This window comes from Anabrus simplex, chromosome 6, assembly GCF_040414725.1.
Source record: "Anabrus simplex isolate iqAnaSimp1 chromosome 6, ASM4041472v1, whole genome shotgun sequence".
NCBI lineage: Eukaryota > Metazoa > Arthropoda > Insecta > Orthoptera > Tettigoniidae > Anabrus > Anabrus simplex.
In genome coordinates this window covers 296,385,542-296,408,308 of record NC_090270.1, presented here as the reverse complement: position 1 = coordinate 296,408,308, position 22,767 = coordinate 296,385,542, and the positions used below count along the sequence as shown (strand labels likewise).

The 22,767-nt window shown below is 38.2% G+C and overlaps 1 protein-coding gene across 2 annotated transcripts in view; it reads right to left on the bottom strand.

The window, feature by feature from the left end:
- LOC136875758 (mitogen-activated protein kinase 15) overlaps positions 1-14,772 on the bottom strand; it is an 84,203-nt gene extending 69,431 nt beyond the window's left edge. For both annotated transcript variants that reach the window (XM_067149334.2, XM_067149332.2), the window contains exons 1-2: positions 14,653-14,772; positions 2,301-2,520 (exon numbers count right to left, since the gene is read on the bottom strand). In XM_067149334.2, the coding sequence (XP_067005435.2) occupies positions 2,301-2,520; positions 14,653-14,718 (286 nt within the window). In that variant the 5' untranslated portion in view covers positions 14,719-14,772. The remainder of the gene's footprint in view (positions 1-2,300; positions 2,521-14,652) is intronic.
- Positions 14,773-22,767: the final 7,995 nt, after the last annotated feature.

The window sequence follows — 22,767 nt, the reverse complement described above, 5'->3', positions numbered from 1 at the left end:
TATAATATCTCTACTATTCTTTCTGAACCACATATTGCCCACACTTCTCAACATTCTATTACATATGTAGTCCACTTTATCTACATACTCATCTCCATTCTTTGCCTTACGTCCTCCACTCCAGCAGAGACTGTATCCCTTGAACTTCTTTCCCTTTCCCCTCTACTTAACCTCGCTCAATCCCATGTTAGCTATATTCTCCTCCATGAAATCACTCCTCTAACTTTCCAGTCAGTGACACGATGTTGATTATTGCCACCTTCATAATGTTATCTAGTGGTCGGCCACTTCTCACAGTTCCTCCAGCTTAAGAATTGTGTGTCTCTTCTGGAAAACACCCTAGCTTTTTCAGAGGCTGATTTAAAAGTGTCATTTTGATTTCAGGCTCTACTTACAATGGGATCACTACTCTCACAATCTGCCAGCAGATCAGACTACTCCAAAGGCATCTGTCACACTTGTTCATAAATCACCCATTCACGATCACTGAAAGTTTATGCAATGTAAACAAATTGTACGAATATATGCATGGATAAAAGTGATCTGACAGAATCTGAGGATGTTCTTAGAGAACAAAATATGTCATTGTGTAACTTTTTTTTTTTCCAGGAATATTATAGTGTTTTAAGGGTTTAATTTCATATTTCAACAGACTGGAAAACTTAAGTTATATTTCATAGAAGGATTTTAATACAATTAAAAATTATAAATAAAACGTGAGAAAACTCAATAAGGTACCGTACTGACTAAGAAACACACTCATAAATATCATTGAAGATTAAAAGTAAAATGAAATCTAAAGCATATGTCTAGAACATTAAAAATGCAATTAAAAGTTTAAAAAATGTAAAGCAGAAGTAAGCTTAAGAGTTATTGAAAATACATCACTAATTTATTATGAAAGTAATTAAAGATATCTAATATAAAATTTTAACTGTTGAAATGATAAAACAGTCCACTATACCTCATAAAACAGATGAGGCCTGCCGACTGCTCATCTCGCAGACTGAGGGACTGTGTGTTGGAAAGTTTTAGACTATGACAGATCTCTGCCAGGTCTCTACATGATGCGAAGACATGTATGAAGGTTGTATGTGTTCCAAAAGTACACTCTGCAGTGTCATCCTTGAGTAAAGAGGACTGCTTAGCTATACTACGGCTTCTCCAAACATGGCAGGATACCTCTGCATCTCTCTGGGAGACCCGAAGGGAAATCTTCCGTACCTTGATTGTTCCCTTAATCACTCTCAGCTTTTTGGAAAGAGGAGTGATCTGATACTCCTCGACCCAATGAGACATTAGTACAAGCCACAGTTGAGATCAATTATCTCCAGCTGGAGCCCCATAAGGTATTGTGGGAAGTGCGAGTACCTCATTTGAAACCTTATCAATTTACTCATTTCCTGCTATATCCATATGGTTTTGGGAATGCCAGAAAGGTGATTCTGGTAAATGCATAGCTCTTTGTGATAGTTACTCAACAGTTACATGATGGCTATAGGTACTCTAATTTGAAGGTTTCATACAGTTGAATTGATATTTAATAATTTCACCTTTGTACAAAACACTCTCTCCAAACAAACTTTTATACCATAAATACATGTGCAAATGAGAAGGGTACAGCAATGAGTAATCTTAAAGATGGAACATTATATACTGCATTCTATTTGTAATTCTTTTTCAAATGGAAAAAGCCTATATATTTATATTTTATTATGCCTCTGGAATGCTTGATAGAACTATGCAATATGCATTTCAGGCAAGACAGCTGCAGACATCTGCAGCATGATATTCTTTTGTTGTTACATGCTTGGTTAAATGCTTACATGATTACTAGTCACGATACCAACCACTGAGATGTCTCTTACAAAGTGACACTGATTTGATGTGGATAGATTTGGCTTGTAGTGATACTCCATTGGTCTAAATCATACGGGGTATATAATAAAGGGGGGGGACTTTATTTTAGTAACAGCCTTGACTGATTTGTTATAGTTTACAATCACATCTGTATTTAATTCTGGAGTGAAGTCATTTTTTATGACAACTAATGGCAATGGCTGCTGATTCAAGTGGTTTGGAAAAATGTTGCACAATTTGCGATATTTTCTTACAGAAGTAAATATATTTCTATAGCCGAGTTGCTGGGTCCCTAGCCCTTGTCAATCAAAATCACTCTCCAAGTACTACAAGGTAAGATTTATCCTCCAGAAAACAATTTATGACAAGGAGCATGTTATATAATAATACTAGAATGAAAAAATGAATTAAATCAGCTGAAATATAAAAATTGATTTTACCCATGTATTCAAATATCAGATAAAAATCCATGTTGTTAGCTGCTTTGTAGATATGCAAGAGTTTCACAATGTTTGAATGATCATTAAATTCTCTAAGCATCATCACTTCTCTGTATGTCCTCCGAGCATCTACTGGATTTCCAAATGCTCTATGTATTTTTTTCAGTAATACAATGTCCTTTGTTTCCTTGTTAGTTGCCTTCCAAACAACGCCATAGGCCTGAAAATAGTCAAAATTGCTCAGTAATACTGAAAATCTTATGCAACTACATATACAGTATATTCATATAGCCTGATTGAAATAACATTGGTACTGATGGGAAAAATGTGATACTCTTGCTAGGATGCAAGCATAAAATTTGCCCATGGGGTAAGAAGTCTTGATATGGTAGAGATTGTTCATTTAGGAGAAGGTATCTAGGTACAACTGAGCAACCATCCTCATGGGTTAAGAGGATGTCGATGGGTTTCCATATTATAGGCATTTCAACATATGAAGCCATCTCAAAAAATGACCAAACCATCTCCTGTATGTTTATCCCCTAGTCCTGTTTCCTGATACATGATTGGGGCATTACCATCTGACTAGTATATTTAATCATTATGGACACAATTTTTAGGTTTTCAACTATGTTTCCTCCCTAAATAGTCGCAAATCTCCGTGGTTGTCAATGATATATAGAATTTAAAATACTGTATTCATATATAAAAGGATATGAACATGAAGAAGATAAAAATGATGACAGGTCAAGTCTTAGATAGGACCAAGAAAAGAGACGTGTAACATGATGAATATAATGACAGGTCGATGTCGGAAGAGGGAGCGATAGAAAGGAGGCTAGGACAAGCAAAAACACAAAAGGTCAAGGACAATCTCCACATATTCATACACTGCCACCTTCAAATAGATAGGCTTTCTCCTCATCAATCCCATTTCTTCAACATCTCAGCCTCAAAAAGCTTGTTTCTGCTTCCTAGCTTGATCAGGAAGGTGGGCATCAACACTCATTGAGGGGCCATCTTGACAGACCTTCAATCTTATGTTATTTCTGTCTTTCTTCTTATCCTACACTTCTCAAATCAAGACTGCTACAGAGGAGAGAAGAGAACTTCATTAAGATAGGTTCCAAATTTCAATTTTTTTATTTTAAGGATTTAAACAGAAATAAACAAATTAATGAACATAGGTTTTCATGGCTCATTGTATTAAAATAGAGAAATAAATATGCCAACAGGATTAAAGCCATTTATACATTTAACAAAGCCAAACTTTCCACCACTAAATTACATTGGCCTTCATCAGGGCGTGTGAAGGTCTGTCTCCGACAGTGAGGGAAAATAGAAAAAAAAGCCAATGTAATTTGGTGGATCGCTCAGCCTATGTAAGTGGCTTTAATACAGTTAGCATATTTCTTTGTTTATTTTAAGAAATAAATGTTTATTACATTTCTAAATATTCTGAGTGAGATTTGATAGAATCTGATAATGTTCTTTCAAGAACAAAACATGTTATTCTATTTTTCTTTCATGTTATTCTATTTCTCTTTCAGGAGGTTTATAAATTTATTCATTCAAAATTAGTTTTGGTAGACTGAAAAACCTAACAGTTACAAACTATAGGAGGTAACAAGTCCAAATAAAAGAGAAGAGATGGCAATGATAGGGCACACTTTAAGAAAGCCCATTAGAGCCATCAAAAGATCACTGTTATTAGAACTTGCAGGATGCCTGAGTGCATGAATGTCCAAAGAGGACCTGGAAAAGGATGGTGGAAGAGAAAGGCAGGAACATGGGAAAGACTTTGAGCAAGGTGAAGAGACTGGTTAACGCCAGAACTTGATGGTTTCACAGAAGACCCATGCTCCACTAGGAGTGATATGAAATAAAAGTAAACAGCAAGGGCGAGGTTAATGTGTGGTCATAGAGGATGCCTGAACTTCAACAGTGTGTGCAATATTAGCATTTGAACCATTTGAGCAAAGCTGTATGAGTCGCCATAAGGGCAGTTGGTCAGCTCAGAGAGTACTCTATCATGAGGACCACGGACTCAGCACACTGTTATACTGTACTCCTACATAAACAAAGGTCAAATGTCATAAAGGTTAGGTTCCGGCACCTGTCATTGCACCACAGAATGAAGACAGCCTCTTCAAGCATTATATAGCAACAGAAATAAAAACAATATATATATATAAAATAAGAGTTTTGTCTGTACATTGCTCAGAATCTGAAAATGGTATTTCTGTATCGGTCATGTCCACAGTAACAAGGAAATGCACTTTTTACTTTTCCGTAATGTCTGTCTGTACACGCATCACAAGAAAACGGCTGAAGAGAATTTAAGTTCTTTCAAGTCAACTGTTTTCCAAGAAACTTGACTTGAAAGAACTCAATTATACTGAATTGCGTTGTATATTTCTATATATATGTACTTAACTTCCTGCAACCGAGGCAAATACTGGACCTTCAGGATATTCTCCATTCTACTTTGGCGTTCGAGACCACAGCGCATGACCTTGGATGGGCCGCGCTGATCATTGAGAGCTGGCGGTTTGCTTCTGTAAATCTATTCGTCTGCGACTTCAAAATATTTATGGATCTTCATATGTTGTTCGATAGTGTTGTGACTTTGTGCCTGACAGACTGTGACAGCTGACCCATTTGACCGTTCTCCACTATTCATAAACATTGAGAGACTTTACTTATCATTGCGTGTGCCGTACTACCTTTCATAATATTACGTACTGTTTTATTTCAAGTGACTCACAATTTCTACCCCCATCATCAATTTATATTTCATCTTATACCGATCCAGAGTTCACTTATTCTTTTTCATATGCATTGTTTTTCTTGTTTTTTATGTTTTGAACGGCTGACGATGACCTGGACTAGGGTCGAAACCGGTCCCATTTCTAATCACTATTAAATAAGAATTTAATCACTACATTCCTTTATGTATTGAATAGGTTGAACCTCTTTTTCAATTATTTAATTTTTAACGTGGAGTAAAGGTACCTATACAACGTTCATGGTGATTCGTCCGTGGAATGAGGACTTGATTTTTTTCTTAATCTGTTTAACTTCCAGGGTTGGTTCATCCCTGGGATTCAGCGAGGGATCCCACCTATACCACCTCAAGGCCGGTGTCCTTGAACATCAGACTTTGGGTCCGTGTGATACAACTGGGGAGGAGGACCAATACCTCGCCCAGGCAGCCTCACTTGCTATGCTAAACAGGGGCCTTGTGAGGAGGATGAGAAGATAGGAAAGTATAGACAAGGAAGAGGGAAGGAAGCAGCTGTGTCCTTAAGTTAGGCACCATCCTGGCATTTGCCTGGAGGCGAAGTGGTTTGGGATTGCTGGGGAGGAAATAGACCCACCCCCCACTCTACTCAGTTTTGATCTCCAGAGGCTGAGTGGACCTCGTTCCAGCCCTCATACCACTTTTCAAATTTCCTGGTAGGGCCGGGAATCGAACCACTACACCAGAGACGGACATGAGGACATTAAGGAGGTTATATTTCTTTGACTTCATAACAATTTACTACTAAGTATTTACACTAAAGTGAGATAAATGCTTGCTAGTTACTATTCTAAAATTGTTGTGGAAAAAACTAACTAGGCCTACTTATTAAATTGGCAACAACAAATTGAATTAATAATAAAATTAATGATCCTGCATGCATAAAATGGTATTAATAACTAATATAAACTTTACTTTCACCGTAACGTGCATCCACGCAAACAGTATTAAACAAAAAAATATTATACCTTGTGGTAGGAATTATTTGACAAGATTCTTAAATTTTGTGCCCGGGTTACATTTTCTGTCTTCATTTTCTACAACAGTTTCTGAGTTTAACATTTCTTCATATGTGTAGATTTCAGTCCTAATTCTGTTTTTGACCTGAACTTTCACATTATACAGTGTCCGATATTAGACTCTAGTAATACAGTTTCAAAAGGAATAGCCCTGAACAAACGAGAAAACACCAGGGAACGTATGCCACCGTGCTAATCAATCAATATTGATCTGAATTTAGGGCAGTCGCCCAGGTGGCAGATTCCCTCTCTGTTGTTTTCCTTGCATTTTAAATGATTTCAATGAGATTTGAAATTTATTGAACATCTCCCTTGGTAAGTTACTCCAATCCCTAACTCCCCTTCCTATAAATTAATATTTTCCCCAGTTTGTCCTCTTGAATTCCAACTTTATCTTCATATTGTGATCTTTCCTACTTTTATAAACGCCACTCAAACTTATTCGTCTACTAATGTCATTCCACGCCATCTCTCCGCTGACAGCTCGGAACATACCACTTAAATACAAAGTACAGTATGTTACAAGTGTTATTTTTTTAAAATATCCACCTATTCAATACAAAGAGATCTAGTAAATTAAGAATTAAATCTTATCATAAGAAGTTACAAGGGACATGTTTCGCCCATATTAAGGGCATCATCAGGCTCAAACTGAAACCTGTAAGGTGAATAATCAGGATCCTGATAGTTCTTACAAATTGTAAAAAGAGGATTAGTCTAACATAAAATTATTAGAATGTCCTTGGTTAAAATCATAGTATCATAGTATTATCCTCTTGAATTCCAACTTTACCTTCATATTATGACATGCAGCTTGATACTACGATTTTAACCAAGGACATACTAATAATTTTATGTTAGACTAACACCTACATTGATATCCCTAAACACCCTCATAACCATGTGCAGAGATCTGTACCCTTTATTTACAATCCCATTTATGTGATTACCCCAATGAAATTCTTTCCTTATATTAACACCCAGATACTTACAATGATCCCCAAAAGGAACTTTCACCCCATCAATTCAGTAATTAAAACAGAGGACTTTTCCTATTTGTGAAACTCACAACCTGACTTAACTCCGTTTATCATCATAGCATTGACTGTTGTCCATCTCACAACATTATTGAGGTCATGTTGCATTGCTCACAATCTTTTAACTTATTTATTATTCTATACAGAATAACATCACCCACAAAAAGCCTTACCTCTGATTCCACTCCTTTACTCATATCATTTATATATATATGAAAATATAAAGGTCCAATAATACTGCCTTGAGAAATTGCCCTCTTAATTATTACAGGGTCAGATAAAGCTTCACCTACTCTAATTTTCCGAGATCTATTCCCTAGAAATATAGCATCCCATTCAGTCATTCTTTTGTCTAGTCCAATTGCACTCATTTTTGCCAGCACTCTCCAATGATCCACCCTATCAAATGCTTTAGACAGGTCAATCAGGATACACTCCATTTGATCTCCTGAATCAAAGATATCTGCTATATCTTGCTGGAATTCTACAAGTTGAGCTTCAGTGGAATAACTTTTCCTAAAACCGAACTGCCTTCTATTGAACTAGTTATTAATTTTGAAAAAAATTAATAATATAATCAGAAATAATCCTCCCCAAAGCTTACATGCAACGCATGTCAAACTTGCTGGCCTGTAATTTTCAGCTTTACATCTATCACCCTTTCCTTTATACACATGGGCTACTATAGCAACTCTCCATTCATTTGGTATAGCTCCTTCAACCAAACAATCAAATAAGTACTTCAGGTATGGTACTATATCTCAACCCGTTGTCTTTAGTATATTCCCTGAAATCTTATCAATTCCAGCCGTTTTTCTAATTTTCAAATTTTGTATCTTATTGTAAATATCATTGTTATCATATGTAAATTTTAATACTTCTTTCGGCATTATCCTTGTAACCAACAATCTTTACATACTACTGACTGAATACTTCTGCCTTTTGAAGATCCTCACACACACACTCCCCTGGTTCATTAATTATTCCTGGATGTCCTTCTTAACCTGTTTCTGCCTTAAAGTACCTATAAATATACATACCCTTCCATTTTTCACTAATATTTGTATGACTGCCAATTATGCTTGCCATCATGTTATCCTTAGCTGCCTTCTTTGCTAGATTCAATTTCCTAGTAAGTTCCTTCAATTTCTCCTTACTTCCACAGCCATTTCTAACTATTTCTTTCCAATCTGCACCTCCTTCTTAGTCTCTTTATTTCTCTATTATAATAAGGTGGGTCTTCACCATTCCTTACCACCTTTAAAGGTACAAACCTGTTTTTATATTCCTCAACAATTGCTTTGAACCCATCCCAGTCTGTTTACATTCTTATTTACTGTTTTCCACTGATCATATTTACTTTTAAAAAACTGTCTCATGCCTGCTATATCAGCCAATGATACTGCTTTTAAAACCTTCCTTTCTATCACATTTGTTTTTAACTATGACAAGAACAGCTTCATGATCACTAATACCATCTATTACTTTGATTTCTCTATAGAGCTCATCTGGTTTTATCAGCACCACATCCAAAATATTCTTCCCTCTAGTCGGCTCCATCACTTTCTGAATCAGGTGCCCTTCCCATATTAACTTATTTGCCATTTGTTGTTCATACTTCCTGTCGTTCGCATTACCTTCTCAATTGACATTTGGTAAATTGAGTTCACCTGCTACTATCGCATTCCTTTCCATGTCGTTTCCCACCTAGCTGATTATCTTATCAAATAATTCTGAATCCATGTCAGCGCTACCCTTTCCCACTCCAAAGATATCATGTTGCCTATTATCTTTAGAAATGAGCCTTATGCCTAGAATTTCATGTTTGTCATCTTTAACTTATTCGTAGCTTACAAATTCTTCTTTTACAAGAATGAATACTCTCCCACCATTCCTATCCTATCTCTGCGATACACACTCCAATTCCGGGAGAAAAGTTCTGCATCCTTTATATAATTTCTCAGCCATGATTCAACTCCTATTACAATATCTGGTAAATATATATCTATTAAATTACTTAATTCTATTCCTTTCTTTACAATACTTCTACAGCTCAACACTAACATTTTTATGTCATCCCTACTTGACTTCCAGATCTCTGTACCCGTATCTCCGCTCCCACGATAACCCCATTTCCCTAAATGTACCTCCCTATTACCCTTCCAAACAATTTTCCTAAGTTATATGTACCACTGCGGTTTAAGTGAAGGCCATCTGAGCGCAGATCCCTATCTCCTACCCACCCATTAGGATCTAGAAATTTCACTCCCAGTTTCCCACTTCATAGTCTCATTTAAATACCCAATCACCCTACTGTCAGTATCCTTCCTACACAGTATTTCACTTATAACAATCTCTACTATCTGCTACAAAGAATAACTGATTATGGACTTATATTCCAGTATTTACATTTCTGTTCGTGTTTGCGTATCATAATCAGCTGTTTGTATTCGTAGCGATTTTGCACCACCGGTTGACTTCCGGCTAACTGTCAAGTCGAAACTCATAAAAACGGAACGTCTGTATGGATTACAGAGACATCTATGAACAATGCATAACACTACCAGGAGCATTTACTGCCATCTTATGGCACAATACACACAAACACGGAAAATGTAAAATTTTGGTGTTCTGCTTTCCATTAGCAAAATCCTACAAAAAACTGCCGTGTAAACAGGCCATAAATTAAATTGTTACATGCCATTAGAAACTGAATAAAACAAGCTTTCAGATGATGATGATGATGATTGTTTTTTAAAGGGGCCTAACATCTAGAAAATATATAGATTGCATTACTTTCTAAATACCCGTCACATTAAAACAGAATATACCTTAATCCAAAATAATAATAATAATAATAATAATAATAATAATAATAATAATAATAATAATAATAATAATAATAATAATAATAAATCACGGAGTTGCTATCAATCTTTTTTCAGGCCCTGTATATCGGTACGGTATACATTTGATTTATTTCTTGTATGAAACCCTCTGAAGTATTTGAGTGTTTCTACTGGAGCAAATTTCAAAATATTTAAGATAGTGCTTGATAAATTTTATACTCTTCTGGTGTACCCTTGATCACAGATGAATCTACACTATGTATTTAATTAGTTGTACAATGCTGAAAAGTAAATTAACACCTTGTGTGTAATTCAAAACTTAAATCTTGATAAGCAATGGTGTAATGTTTTCAAAATTGATAAAAACGTGAAATTTTTCGGTGAACTTTCTACTTCAGACAAAAAGGTCAGTTTTATTTGACAGCTCCAAACAATAGTAGGCTTACAAATTAAAGTCCCGCAGAATGCAAGATCGAGGCTAGTGTTTGAGCTCACCGGGGAGACCTTAATAGATGATCTGAAATGCGAGCTCATACTTCCAGCTAGTACAGTACCAGCTTCAAACAGCTTATACAAGATCTGCATGAGAAGAAAAACAACATACCGGAGGACTTCTATGCAAGACAGGACCTGGATGGAAGCTAATCATGATATGCGACACGTGACGACGAGACTGGCGATCCATGGTTTCCACCACAAGGTGTACTGCAACAAATTATTTCACGAGCCAAGTGACGCATGTGTGAGAGTTATGCCTGTAATTCTGTGTTAAATACCATATTATAAAATGCAGGAATAGACAGAAATCCATCGTAGCTTATAGCAAAGGAAAGTAATGTAATGGTTGTTTTTGTTTTGCTCGGCATGTGTGCGTTTTCAATATTTAAAATAAAATTTCTCTGTAATAAACATACACACTTGCTGCAGGAAAAGAATGTTTTGCTTCTCAAAAGCGTTGCCTACGTGATACACAAGGCCGGGAAATACAGCACATTAGACTCGTCCTCGAGATACTTCCGGCAAGTGCCGCTGGAGTTCTCTTTACTTCGAATATGAAAAACTATAAAAAAATCATTAAAACTAGTAATTTCAGAAGGCAGCAAACAGACATGAGATCAAAGATAGACCAAGAGCAATTGTCTTATTTTCTACAGCGTATTTCTTACAATATGCTTAAACGAAATAAGTAATTCACGAAAGAAGCAGAGAAATCTGATAGTGAGTTTGTCACTTCTTACCGATTCCTTTAATTGTGCCTCAGAGTATCCGATAAGCGGATCGAGATTGCGGTCATAAATACTCAAATACCTAGAAATTACACCCTGAAAAGCCCCGTTTCTTAAGAATGCTCCTTCTCCGCTTACCCAATGATTTTAATTGATGACAATCGCTTTCTCCCCCGCCAGTGCATGATTGCGATTTTCCGACTCATCGGCTATTCCTAGGAAACAGATGAGTAAAAGGGCATAGTTTTCGCCCTGGGACTCTCCATTTCAATGCAAAAAAAAAAAAAGGTCATAAATAACTTTGTGTTTAATCGCCCATTCGCCAATTATCAGCGATCCAATATTTTCCTCCGCACATCTGATATTTTGACATTCGTATTGAAGCCGCTGTTTGGTGAGCGATGTTATGCCCGTTACTCAAATATTTAGCATCGTTTCACCGTATTTCTTTTTTCTTCCCGTAAAATTAAATTTGTGTTCGCCTCTGTGGTGTAGTGGTTAGTGTGATTAGCTGTCACCCCCGGAGGTCCGGGTTCGATTCCCGGCCCTGCCACGAAATTTGAAAAGTGGTACGAGGGCTGGAACAGGGTCCACTCAGCCTCGGGAGATCAACTGAGTAGAGGTGGGTTCGATTCCCACCTCAGCCATCCTCGAAGTGGTTTTCCGTGGTTTCCCACTTCTCCTCCAGGCAAATGCCGGGATAGTACGTAACTTAAGGCCACGGCTGCTTCCTTCCCTCTTCCCTGCCTGTCCTTTCCAATCTTCCATCCCTCCACAAAGCCCCTGTTCAGCATAGCAGGTGAGGCTGCCTGGGCGAGGTACTGGTCATCCGACCCAAAGTCTGGTGCTCCAGGACACTACCCTTGAGGCGGTAGAGATGGGATCCCTCGCTGAGTCAGAGGGAAAAACCGACCCTGGAGGGTAAAGGATGAAGAAAGAACATTAAATTCGCTCTAACAGGAATAAAGCTCCTAAATTACCAATTTTAGCATGCTTTTCAATTTGGTTTGCTTTTTGGTCGAGTTCAGATACCGTAACACTTTTTTTCTGATTTCATTACCCGTATCCTACTTCTCAATTTACAGATTATTTTCTGTAATCTGGTATTTAATTTTCTCATCCGTATATTTTTTTTTGATTTAACAGAGATATTCGTAGACTTTCCTTGATATAGAAACGAGACTTGTACTCCTTTTTCGTTTTGGCTGACGTATGAAGATATGGTATGTTCATCGTTATCTGAATCGGAACTTTTACTAAATTGTGATGGCAATACATCATTTTTGGGGGCTGGACGCTTCCTGCGTTTTACATTTTCCTGTTTGTGAACAGGATACACAATGAAAACAGAAGGAAGTTTGATGTGCTTACACTGAAATCTGTTTTATGAGAAGATTTGCTAGATATCCTACTATATCACCTTGTCTAGAAATAGTTTGCTTCCATTTCTCCCATAAACCGCACTCGGAAGGTAAACTATGGAACGTCAATTTTCATGCTTTTTAGTGTCATCCGAAATACAGAGAGGTACACAACAGTGCACCTTCTTCTCAACCTCACAGACACTCACCGACAGAAACAATATTCACAATAAATCGGACAAAATCAACACAGCATCACAATTACTTCGCATATCACCAGTCCATCAAGAACAGAACGGAAACCTGACATCTAGCGGCCAAACCGTGAACACGGTTTTCAGCAACAAATTAGTAGCTATGTCTCGGCCTTGTATATCTCGTTGGCAAGGTCAAAAGTAAGTGCTGTTTTTTATACAGTAGTTGTTACACCATTACCTCACTACGTGTAGTCTACATAGCCATAAAATGTTCTGAAAAAATTAAATAGCCGAAATACCCTTTAATTAAAAAAATAGATCTGGCATTCTGCATTTTTATTTTACCAATCAACAGAATCGGTTGTTCATCTATGATCCTTCATTTTAGCATGCACCAACGAGCTAGAATAACAGAGAGGCGGAAGCGCTGCCTGGGTGAAGCCAATAGAACGAAAGTCCGCCATGTTTCCTGTTGTCGCACAAGCCAGGGGGCATGGCCTTTAAAAGACGAAAAGTGTAGAAATTACGCATTTTAGAAACACTGGGGGAGAATTAAAGACCGTTGCCGATAGCTTGAAGCAGTAAAGCGAATACCGCCATTTCATCATATTGCGGCAAGAGGCCAACATCACGATCAGTTGATTGTAGGGTAGTTCGAAATCATCGCACAGTGACATACGAATAGGCCTCAAAATCGGAACAAGAGCGTTACCCTGCTTGGCTGTTGTGGTTAAGCGTAAATTAGAATAAAAACGACGGACATAAATATTTATGACAGGAAGCCTTAAAATCATAGGGACCTACAATAGGTTACAACCTCATTCTGTTCATATTTTTAAAATTATTGCATCCTCATGAGTACTGTGTTCCTTTCTTAATCTGTTTACCCTCCCGGATTGGTTTTTCCCACGAACTCAGCGACGGATCCCACCTCTACCACCTCAAGGGCAGTGTTCTGGAGCGTGAAACATTGGGTCGGGGGATCCAAATGTGAGGGAGGGCTGCACCTGCTATGCTGAACAGGGGCCTTTCTTTGTAAATGTGAATGAAAATTAAATAGGGCTGGAAATGTACAGAACATAAGCAACTGAATTGAGTGGGATACTATTTATCTCTTTTCGCCCTCACAACGCATTGTTCCGTTGATTCCTTGTTCTTTAAACGAAATCTGAAACAAAATTCGACAAATAATTACCGTGGCTATCCGTACTTTCGCTAAGTAAACAATAAAATGGATTTAATTACAAACAGAAATTACAAAAAGGAATCTCGGCTATAATTCAGTAATACTTACTTAAAGTACAATATATCCTTGGTTTTATTACTCCGATTAGAACAACCATACGCTGAGCTTACGGCTGGCATTCTTGAAAGCGAGAATCTATGTTTTCACTTCTTAAAACTTAAGGAATTAAATTGGCATGCACGATCTCCCTGTCACCTCAACATAAGCTCTCGCGCCAATTCGCTTTGTTTTGACAACCGTTAACATGGCTGCCCCTTATCAACTTGCTTCAAGCAGGGAGAGCTGATGACAGGCTTACAGCCCCTCTATGTTATTCTAGCTCGTTGGCATGCACGTATATCTCTCGTATTCGAAATGTGCATAGTAATACTACTTTCTTGGCATATGAACTAAGGGACATTCTTGGGTATGATCATTTTACTCGAGCATGAAAAGTTTAAAACTGAAGCATACGCTGAAAATAAACAACAGTAATTTCCAGAAATCTAAAAATCCCACATCCCAAATGACGAGAATCCAGTACAGTATTTCCTAACTACCAATACTAAATTATCTCAATCAGGCTGTCGTTAGAATTTGTGGATCTATGATAATGCAGGGATAATATAACTCACACCATGACTAAGTTTGCTTCCGATTTTGTATAACTTCACGATCTTACTGTCCAACTCGTTTATCATTCTGACAGTTTGTTCTCCTAGGTTAGTCCGACCAGTAACTTTCACGAATAACTGAACTGAAACAGAATGAAAAACTGACGAAATATTCTGGAAGCAAATTGTGCTCCAAGTCTGACAAGTCAAATTCTATCCGTTGCTATGGTAACGGGCCAAAGATGTCCGAAAGATATAAAACTTTTTAAAGCGACGCCACCTGAGTCGAGATTGTAAAATATCAAAGAGAATAAGTTAGAAAACACAATTTTCATTCTTATTAAACTAAATTATAACGGCGTCTTAAAAAACAAAATATTTCAATTATAAAGTAGTAAAAAACAAAATAGAGAGATCACAATAGTTTTTGTCAAATCTCTACTTCACTATTTTTCATAGACCTGTAGGCCAACGAGCACAGGAATTATTCAAAACAAACAATTTGTATAAGCTCTGTTGTCTTATCAGCTGATTCTAATTCTTTCCTTCATTTACTTTCATTATTAACAAAATTATTAGGGGAAGTACGCACAAAATTCGTTCGCGCTGCTAACCTATTTGTATAACACCACAAGCAGACTTTACATATGCTGTGAGGAAGGGCAGCAGGGGTACATTTTTACTAAGGTCATGGACACTGAGGAATGATTCATCTGCTTGCCGCACACGTTTGTCATGAAGGAGCTTTTCGTCGAAGTCTCCTTATAAGTGGACTCGGATATTCTCTCACATATCCTATATTTTTGTGCGGCCGGGGTGACTCCTCAACTATACATCTCACCTCGCCGGGCCAAATAGCATAATTGGCTGTCCCTAAGTAGGTTGACGGCCTTCCCCAGCAGTGTTATCCACTTGTATCATCCAGGACATTGATCCCGATATCCCGGAAGAGGACATCCGTGAAGCCCTTCTCTCGACCGGTGTCTACTTTGTTCACCGCCTCTACCAAGGCGCCGACCCAGCAGCAGAGGTCCTGCTCTACAACACATCTGCCGCTGCCTGTCTCTCAGTCCAGAAAACCGGCGCTCTCATCCATCTGTGGTTTCTACACCAGCTCACATCCAAGCTGAGATTGAAGCAGACAAAGAACTGGCTGCTAGTGCTGACATTACGCCTCCCCAGTCCCCACCACCCCCCTTACCAATGTCTTCCTGCCCTTCCCCTCCTCCTACTACCACCACCGTATCTACTCCAGCTTCCCTTACTACTCCTTATATCGTATCTGTCACCACCACTACTATGACTACTACTACTATTACCACCAATGTCGCTCATACCTCTCCTTCTCTTACTACTCTGACTATGTCACATCCTTTCCTCCTCTCGCAAGCTTCTCTCCCCATCCCTCCCATCACTGCTCAAACGTCTCACCCTCCTTCTGTGCAGCCATCTGCTGAGGGACATACCGTCGCTTCTCCGGAGAACATGGTACGCCTACCTCAGCACTCACCACCATCTATCTACAGCTGCATCATTCGAGGGATCGATCCCAGCATAGCGCCTGCCGTTCTTGCCCAAGACCTCCGCCAGGCAGACATCCCTGTACAGCGCGCCTTCCGCATCTATAACTCAGACGGACCTACTTTCCTGGTGCAGATTCAACTACCCACTTCAGACGCCGTCCAGCGCCTCATCACTTCCGGACTTCACATCTATGGTCGCCATCATCGTGTGGAACCTTTGCATTCTCCCCCACAATCCCTGCACCGTCCTAACACACCTCGCAGTCGTCCCCGGCCTGACCCTCCTCCTATCTCACTTCGTCCACATCTTCGATCACCTACTGTCCCACCCCTGCCACCCTATTCCTCCCCCACTCCACCAACCCCAGATCTACTCCGTCTTCTTACTTCCCTCACCAACTTCTCCTCATTCTACAATACCTTTGCCTTACACCTTTTCCCTAGCCCACTCTCATAAATCATTAGGCTATATCTATGCTATGTATCATTCATATTGCATCTCTGTATTTTAATTTAATGGAAACAATAAAAAACTCATCATAATACTAAAGCCCCCTTAGACACGAGGCCTTTCCTTTTCCATCCAGCATTCTTCACATCGCCTTTTCCCAACTCCCACTTTCCATACATCTCCTCCTCCCCGCCCAAGCTCTCGGCCAGAGGGAGGGCATAACCCTTCAGGTGGTCCACCCTACCCCTTCAGGGTGGGGAATGAAAACTTTTCACGCACGCATGTTCGCCAGTTCTCAAACCCATCCACATCATAAACATTTATAAATCCTTCATTCGTCCTATCATTACTTACGCCTCCCTCATTTGGATAACAGCTGATGTATACGACAGTATATACAACTACTCAAACTTGACCGCCACGCTTTACATTTTGCTCATCGCCTTCCTCTAGATACTCCTCTGCCAATTTCACACCCCTTTACTCCTTTCCCACTATTCTCGAACATCTCCATTCTCTTTGCTTGAAATATCTCATCACAGGAAAACTCAACAATAATTCTCTTATCATTGAATCACTATCCCTTTCCCCACTAGCCACGATCATCTTGAATAATGCCTGTACTCTTGCTACTTCTCATCTCTTCTCCCCTCCCATTACTTAGCTTCCACACTTTGCCACCACTGTCACTTTATATTTCTACAGGATTATTTTTCTCTCAACTTGTCTTTGCTCCTGGGTACAGTGGTGCACACCACACTTGTAGTACTGCGTGATTTTTGTTTGTTTTTATTTTCTTCTCCTTCTTATTATTATCAATACTATATTCTGCTTATTATTACTGTTTCTATTACCATTATTATACTTATTCTTGTTTTATTCTTCTTATTATTACTCTTATGTTTGTACTTATCATTACCTTATCTTCTTTAGCTTTAGTTATATTTAGTTCTTTTTATTTTTTAGGTTACGACACCCCACTATACTTTTATTTATACTATTTCTTTCGCATCATGTGACAGCTATTTTCTTCATTGTTTTCTTCACAGTACGTGTTGTGTACTGTAGTGTTCGCTTGTTACTGAGTTCATGCCTCAAGTCTGTTATAAGCGTTATTTATTTTCTATGGTACAGTATATCTGCCGATTTTGTTTCTGCATCACAGAGTATTATTCATTTCTGTTCACTCTTTTTGCTTGGCCTTGTGATATATCACCTTTAATAGACACTCACAGACTCCAATGTGCGGTTCAGTAAATGACTTCATTGTTTGTTTGTGTTTCTCTGGACTCCGAACTTGTTTCACTCGGCCCAGCAAGTTCAAAGCCAACCACTTCTATGTTTGTTTTTGTTCACCTACCCATGTCCTGTTTCTAAACTTTGTCTCATGTCTACTATGTACACTGCTTCTGATCAATAAATGAGGTATTTGGGGGGGTCTCTGTCCTGGATGGGGTGCTCTATGGGCTTCCCTTGGGGTCCGTCCTGTTGCCGCGGTTATCCCTCTGCGCCGGTCAGGTTTCATACATATTACTTTCAATTTCCGGTATGTACAAGACGTACATATATATCTTATTATATTTGACTCTCACAACTCTCCTCCCTATCCTATGGCCTAAAAGCTACGCGTAATGAAATGACCATTTTGATTGATTTGATTAGTTCGTCAGTGGACAGGGCTGGACCTCATGGCTGGCCCCAACCGTCGGCTGTCCTGAGAATGGTTTTCTGTGGTTTTCCATTCTCCTGCACCAAGGCAAATGCCTGGACAGTTCCTAGCATAAGCCATGGCCGCCAACCCCTTTACCTTCTCCGAGCATCTCCTTGACACTAATAAATCTCCCGGCCTGAGAGATGGCGTCACCATCTAAGAAGCCTGCCTCCACCTTCAGGGGAGGAATGAAAACATTTTTAGTAGTATTAGTAGTTCGTCGGTCTGGCAGTCTCTAATGTCTGTTTAGTTTAATTGTATAATCATGACGTACTTTTGTTCCTTTTGGTTTAAGTTTTATTGTATAGTATTGAAACAAAATATCAGAAAGACTATTATTACTGCACTTAAGTTGGTAAACTGTCAACCTTTACCTCTCTGTTGAAATTCGCACAGAGAGCATAAAAAGAACGTACCATTTGGTAGCTGTTTCATTTTCCGTCAGTTTTGATGTTTTATACACCCCCCCTCACCCCCTAACGCCGATATAATTCTACAACCCCGGGCACGTTTTGCTGTCTGTGAATTCCCTCCCCCCTCCCCCACTTCTAATTCTCAATCGCTACTAATGCATGTTAACACGCTACCAAGTATGTGAATAGTCAACCATGGGCCGTCTCCATTCCGTAAATACGTGTCAACAAGCGACTAGGTCGTTCATTTCTTTAATTTCTACCAAGGTCTATTTTTATGCAGTATAACATAATTATAATAATTGTATGCAGTGCTAAGTACACGAATGAGCAGGTTAAGTACAGAAACTGATGGCTACTGCAGGTACACCTATGTGGATACTAGAGGTGTAAATTATTCGAACTCGAGATGGGACAAGATGTACCTTGATGAATATGCAATCACCGTTATGCACGTAATCTAAATTGCCTGAGTTTGTTCCAATTCTTTCAGCAGCTGGGTGTACATCGTTATCAGACCCCACATTCAATATCATGTGACCACTGTCTGTGTTTACCGATATTTTGGTGACGAAGGAAATAATTCCTTACAATGTATTCCCTTCATAATTAGGTACTTTGATACATGACGGTGCAATGTGCAATTGTGTCTAATTGTATGCAACAGCTTTAAGGTGATATCCGATCTAATTGTATGCAACACTTTATGACGACGTCCGAAATGCAACGTAAGCTGTGGATGTCTGTTATTTTGAAGAGATACCACATAGCACAGCCTGCTGTGTTGTTTGTTCAAAAGAAGTAAAATATGTCAGCAGAAATACTTCTGGAATGATCTGACACTTACAGACACATAATATCAATGAAGGGGAATCAATCGCAGAACACCCCCGGCCCAGTCTGCATCACAATTGCGAAGTATCTCGGTAGGTGTACATCCTATCTACAGTTAACAATTTATAAGTGTTACTCAGCTAAGATGTCCACCTCAAACAACTCGTGAACCATTTAAGATACATTCTGTTTTCACTCTCGTTGATGGTGTTAAGGGTCTCATAATTCAACATGTAGTACTTTCCTAGGCTTTTGACAAAATTTATCAACACATATGTTTCCATATAAGAATGGCTGATGATATACAATCAAGCTTTAACTCGTAGTTACTGGGATATCACACAGCTCGCAGCACAGGAATATCGATCTCGAGAGCATTGCCGATCATCCCTTTTGGAAGAATTGGAGCAAACTCTGACATTTTAGATTACACGTTCCACTCATGTGTAATGGTGGTTGCATATGCAGCACAGCACATCTTGCCCTGTCTGAAGTTCGAATAATGCATGCATCTAGTATCCACGTAGGTGTACCCACAGTAGCCGCCAGTTTCTGTACTTAGCCTACTCATTCGTATACTTACCGCTGTATGCAATGCCAGAATGCACATCCTTTATAATTATGTTATACTGCGTCAAAATAGACCTTGGTAGAAATGAAATAAAGGAACACCATAGTCGCTTGTTGACACGTATTTATGGAATGGAGAAGGCCCGTGGTTGGCTATTCACATACTTGGTACAAACAATATTCAACTCATCTACCTGTAGGCCTATGGCATGCTGCTCATCACACAATACGGGTCAACGCTCTCTAGAACTCTCAACATTTCTGGCAAGAAATGCTGCCTGCACTAGTCTCAAGAAATATTGAGACCCCCTCTCAGGTTGCCCATCACTACCTGAGACACCATCCGTACAGTGTGGAAGTATCACACTAGTAATAAAACTCATCTTTCATTTTGAGATGTTTATATTGTATTTGAGGTTTCCTTAATTATTTTAACTTTATAGATACAATTTTATATGTATTACCTTGTTTTAATGGCATCCTGTGACTACAGGAGGTTGTTGGTTCCTTTAATAAATGGAATATCTATACATATAAATGCTTGATGAGCATATTCTCTTTCTTATGCTAATATGAGTGAATGGATTTGCCAGGAGAGAAGGTAAAGTTACTTCCGTCTTTCAAAAGATTTCACAGGATACATATTTTTCAAGAAACATTTATCTTTAATGAAAATACATTACATTAATACACAAATCATTTTACTCAATGCTATTTAATATACTATATTAGATGAATGTTTGTTTTTACAAATATCTTTCTTATACTCTGAAAATGTGTTATTCTCTATTTGAGATTCATGGGATTTACTCGGCAAACTGTTGGAAGAACACAATGCGCAATTATCCTCCATCAACACTAGTTCAACTGTTACACTGCATGAATTTTTTATTCATCATGATTTGCTCAATTTCTATTAAAAACTGTATAAAAAAACGAGATTAATACACTTCATAAAGCTACTGAACAATAACAAGAACACTTTTAGAAACAGTCAATTTTAAATAACATTATCTAATTCTATCAATATATTAGAATACAGAGACATTCTCTTATCTATGTAAGGGATTGTGACTTGCCTGGTTGCCAGTGCTGCGAGCTTGTCCCCCACCAAGCAATTTGACGTAATGCACATTAAATAACATTATCTAATTCTATCAATATGTTAGAATACAGAGACATTCTTTTATCTATGCAAGGGATTGTGACTTGCCTGGTTGCCAGTGCTGCGAGCTTGTCCCCCACTAAGCAATTTGCCGTAATGCACATCTTGGTGCCACAAGTTCCCCTCCTTTACAATCTACTGAGAGCTTTATCAGTGTAAGGTTCAATTTAGTCAGTGTTCATGTGTTTAATGCTCAGAGTATTGTTCCAATGCCAGTTTCATTATGTGAGCATATGTATATACATAATACCTTAATAAAGTACAGGAAATCTTGTGCGAAAACACTCAGTGCAAGGCATGCACTGGTCCCATTTTGCAAAGTGCTTGGTGGGAGACAGGCTTGCAGTGCATGCGACCACTATCACCTGCATTGATAAAAGAATGTCCCTGTATTTATAAAGATTTTAACGTGCAGTATAGTATCAAAATATTATTTTGTATTATGGTACTTAAAAGCAATGTGGTAAAAAGAATACAGTCATTATAAGTACATGTATTACAATATTACTCATAAATATCAATGGTCAATTTTTAGTTTCTTTGTATGCCATAACATGCAGCTCAAAGGTCAGCATTCTCCAAGTGATTTGTTGCAAAATACAAATTATACTGAAACGTAAATGGAGAATCACAATTTAAGAGGGGCATATCTAGAACTGAACATGTAATTAAATAAAGTTAAAATTAAAACATATTGTAGAAAATACTGTCACAGAACAAATTAATATTTCTATTCAAACCTTTCTCAGGCTATAAAATGGTAATGAAGTAATGTACATTGTATCATGCATTTTCAATTGTTATATGCTATTTATCCCAGTCATAAGTTTACTTCATTAACAAATACATCAAATCAGGAAAGCATTATTTTCAATATTTTCTCCATATCAGATACACATATCCTATGTTTGTGGGAAAATTCAATTACTTTTACATATTGACTTCTCAATAGGCCTATATCATTGAACTTGCAGTCGCACCGGTATTCTGTGATGGTCTGATTTCTATGCTTTTGGTACAACTCTATAACAGTTTTAGTTTCCATCCACCTGAAACACAACATTTTATATATGACTGGAAGACAGTAATTGAAAATTTCTATAGAAGTTTAGAGAGTTACAAAAAGAAACAAACTGAATAGAAATAGTTCAAATATATATAGTACTAGCATAGACATCAAATAGGTTGAATAATCAACTATGAAAACTGGTGACAGTACTCTATGGTGATTTTATTAAGTTTAAAGGAAGTTTGACTTATCTCTCTTGGCCTGCTGTGTTAGAAAACAAATCCCTTCAATTACTGTAGATTTTCAGAGATGACAGGGTGTTGGAATTTTGTCCTTTTGGAAGGTAACAACTGAGTTTTATTGCCTTTAGTCACCCTCACATAAATGTCACTGACCTCAGACAAGATTAAACCTGTCATCTTGAGAATACAAGAAAAACAAACCAGAGTCACTACAGACT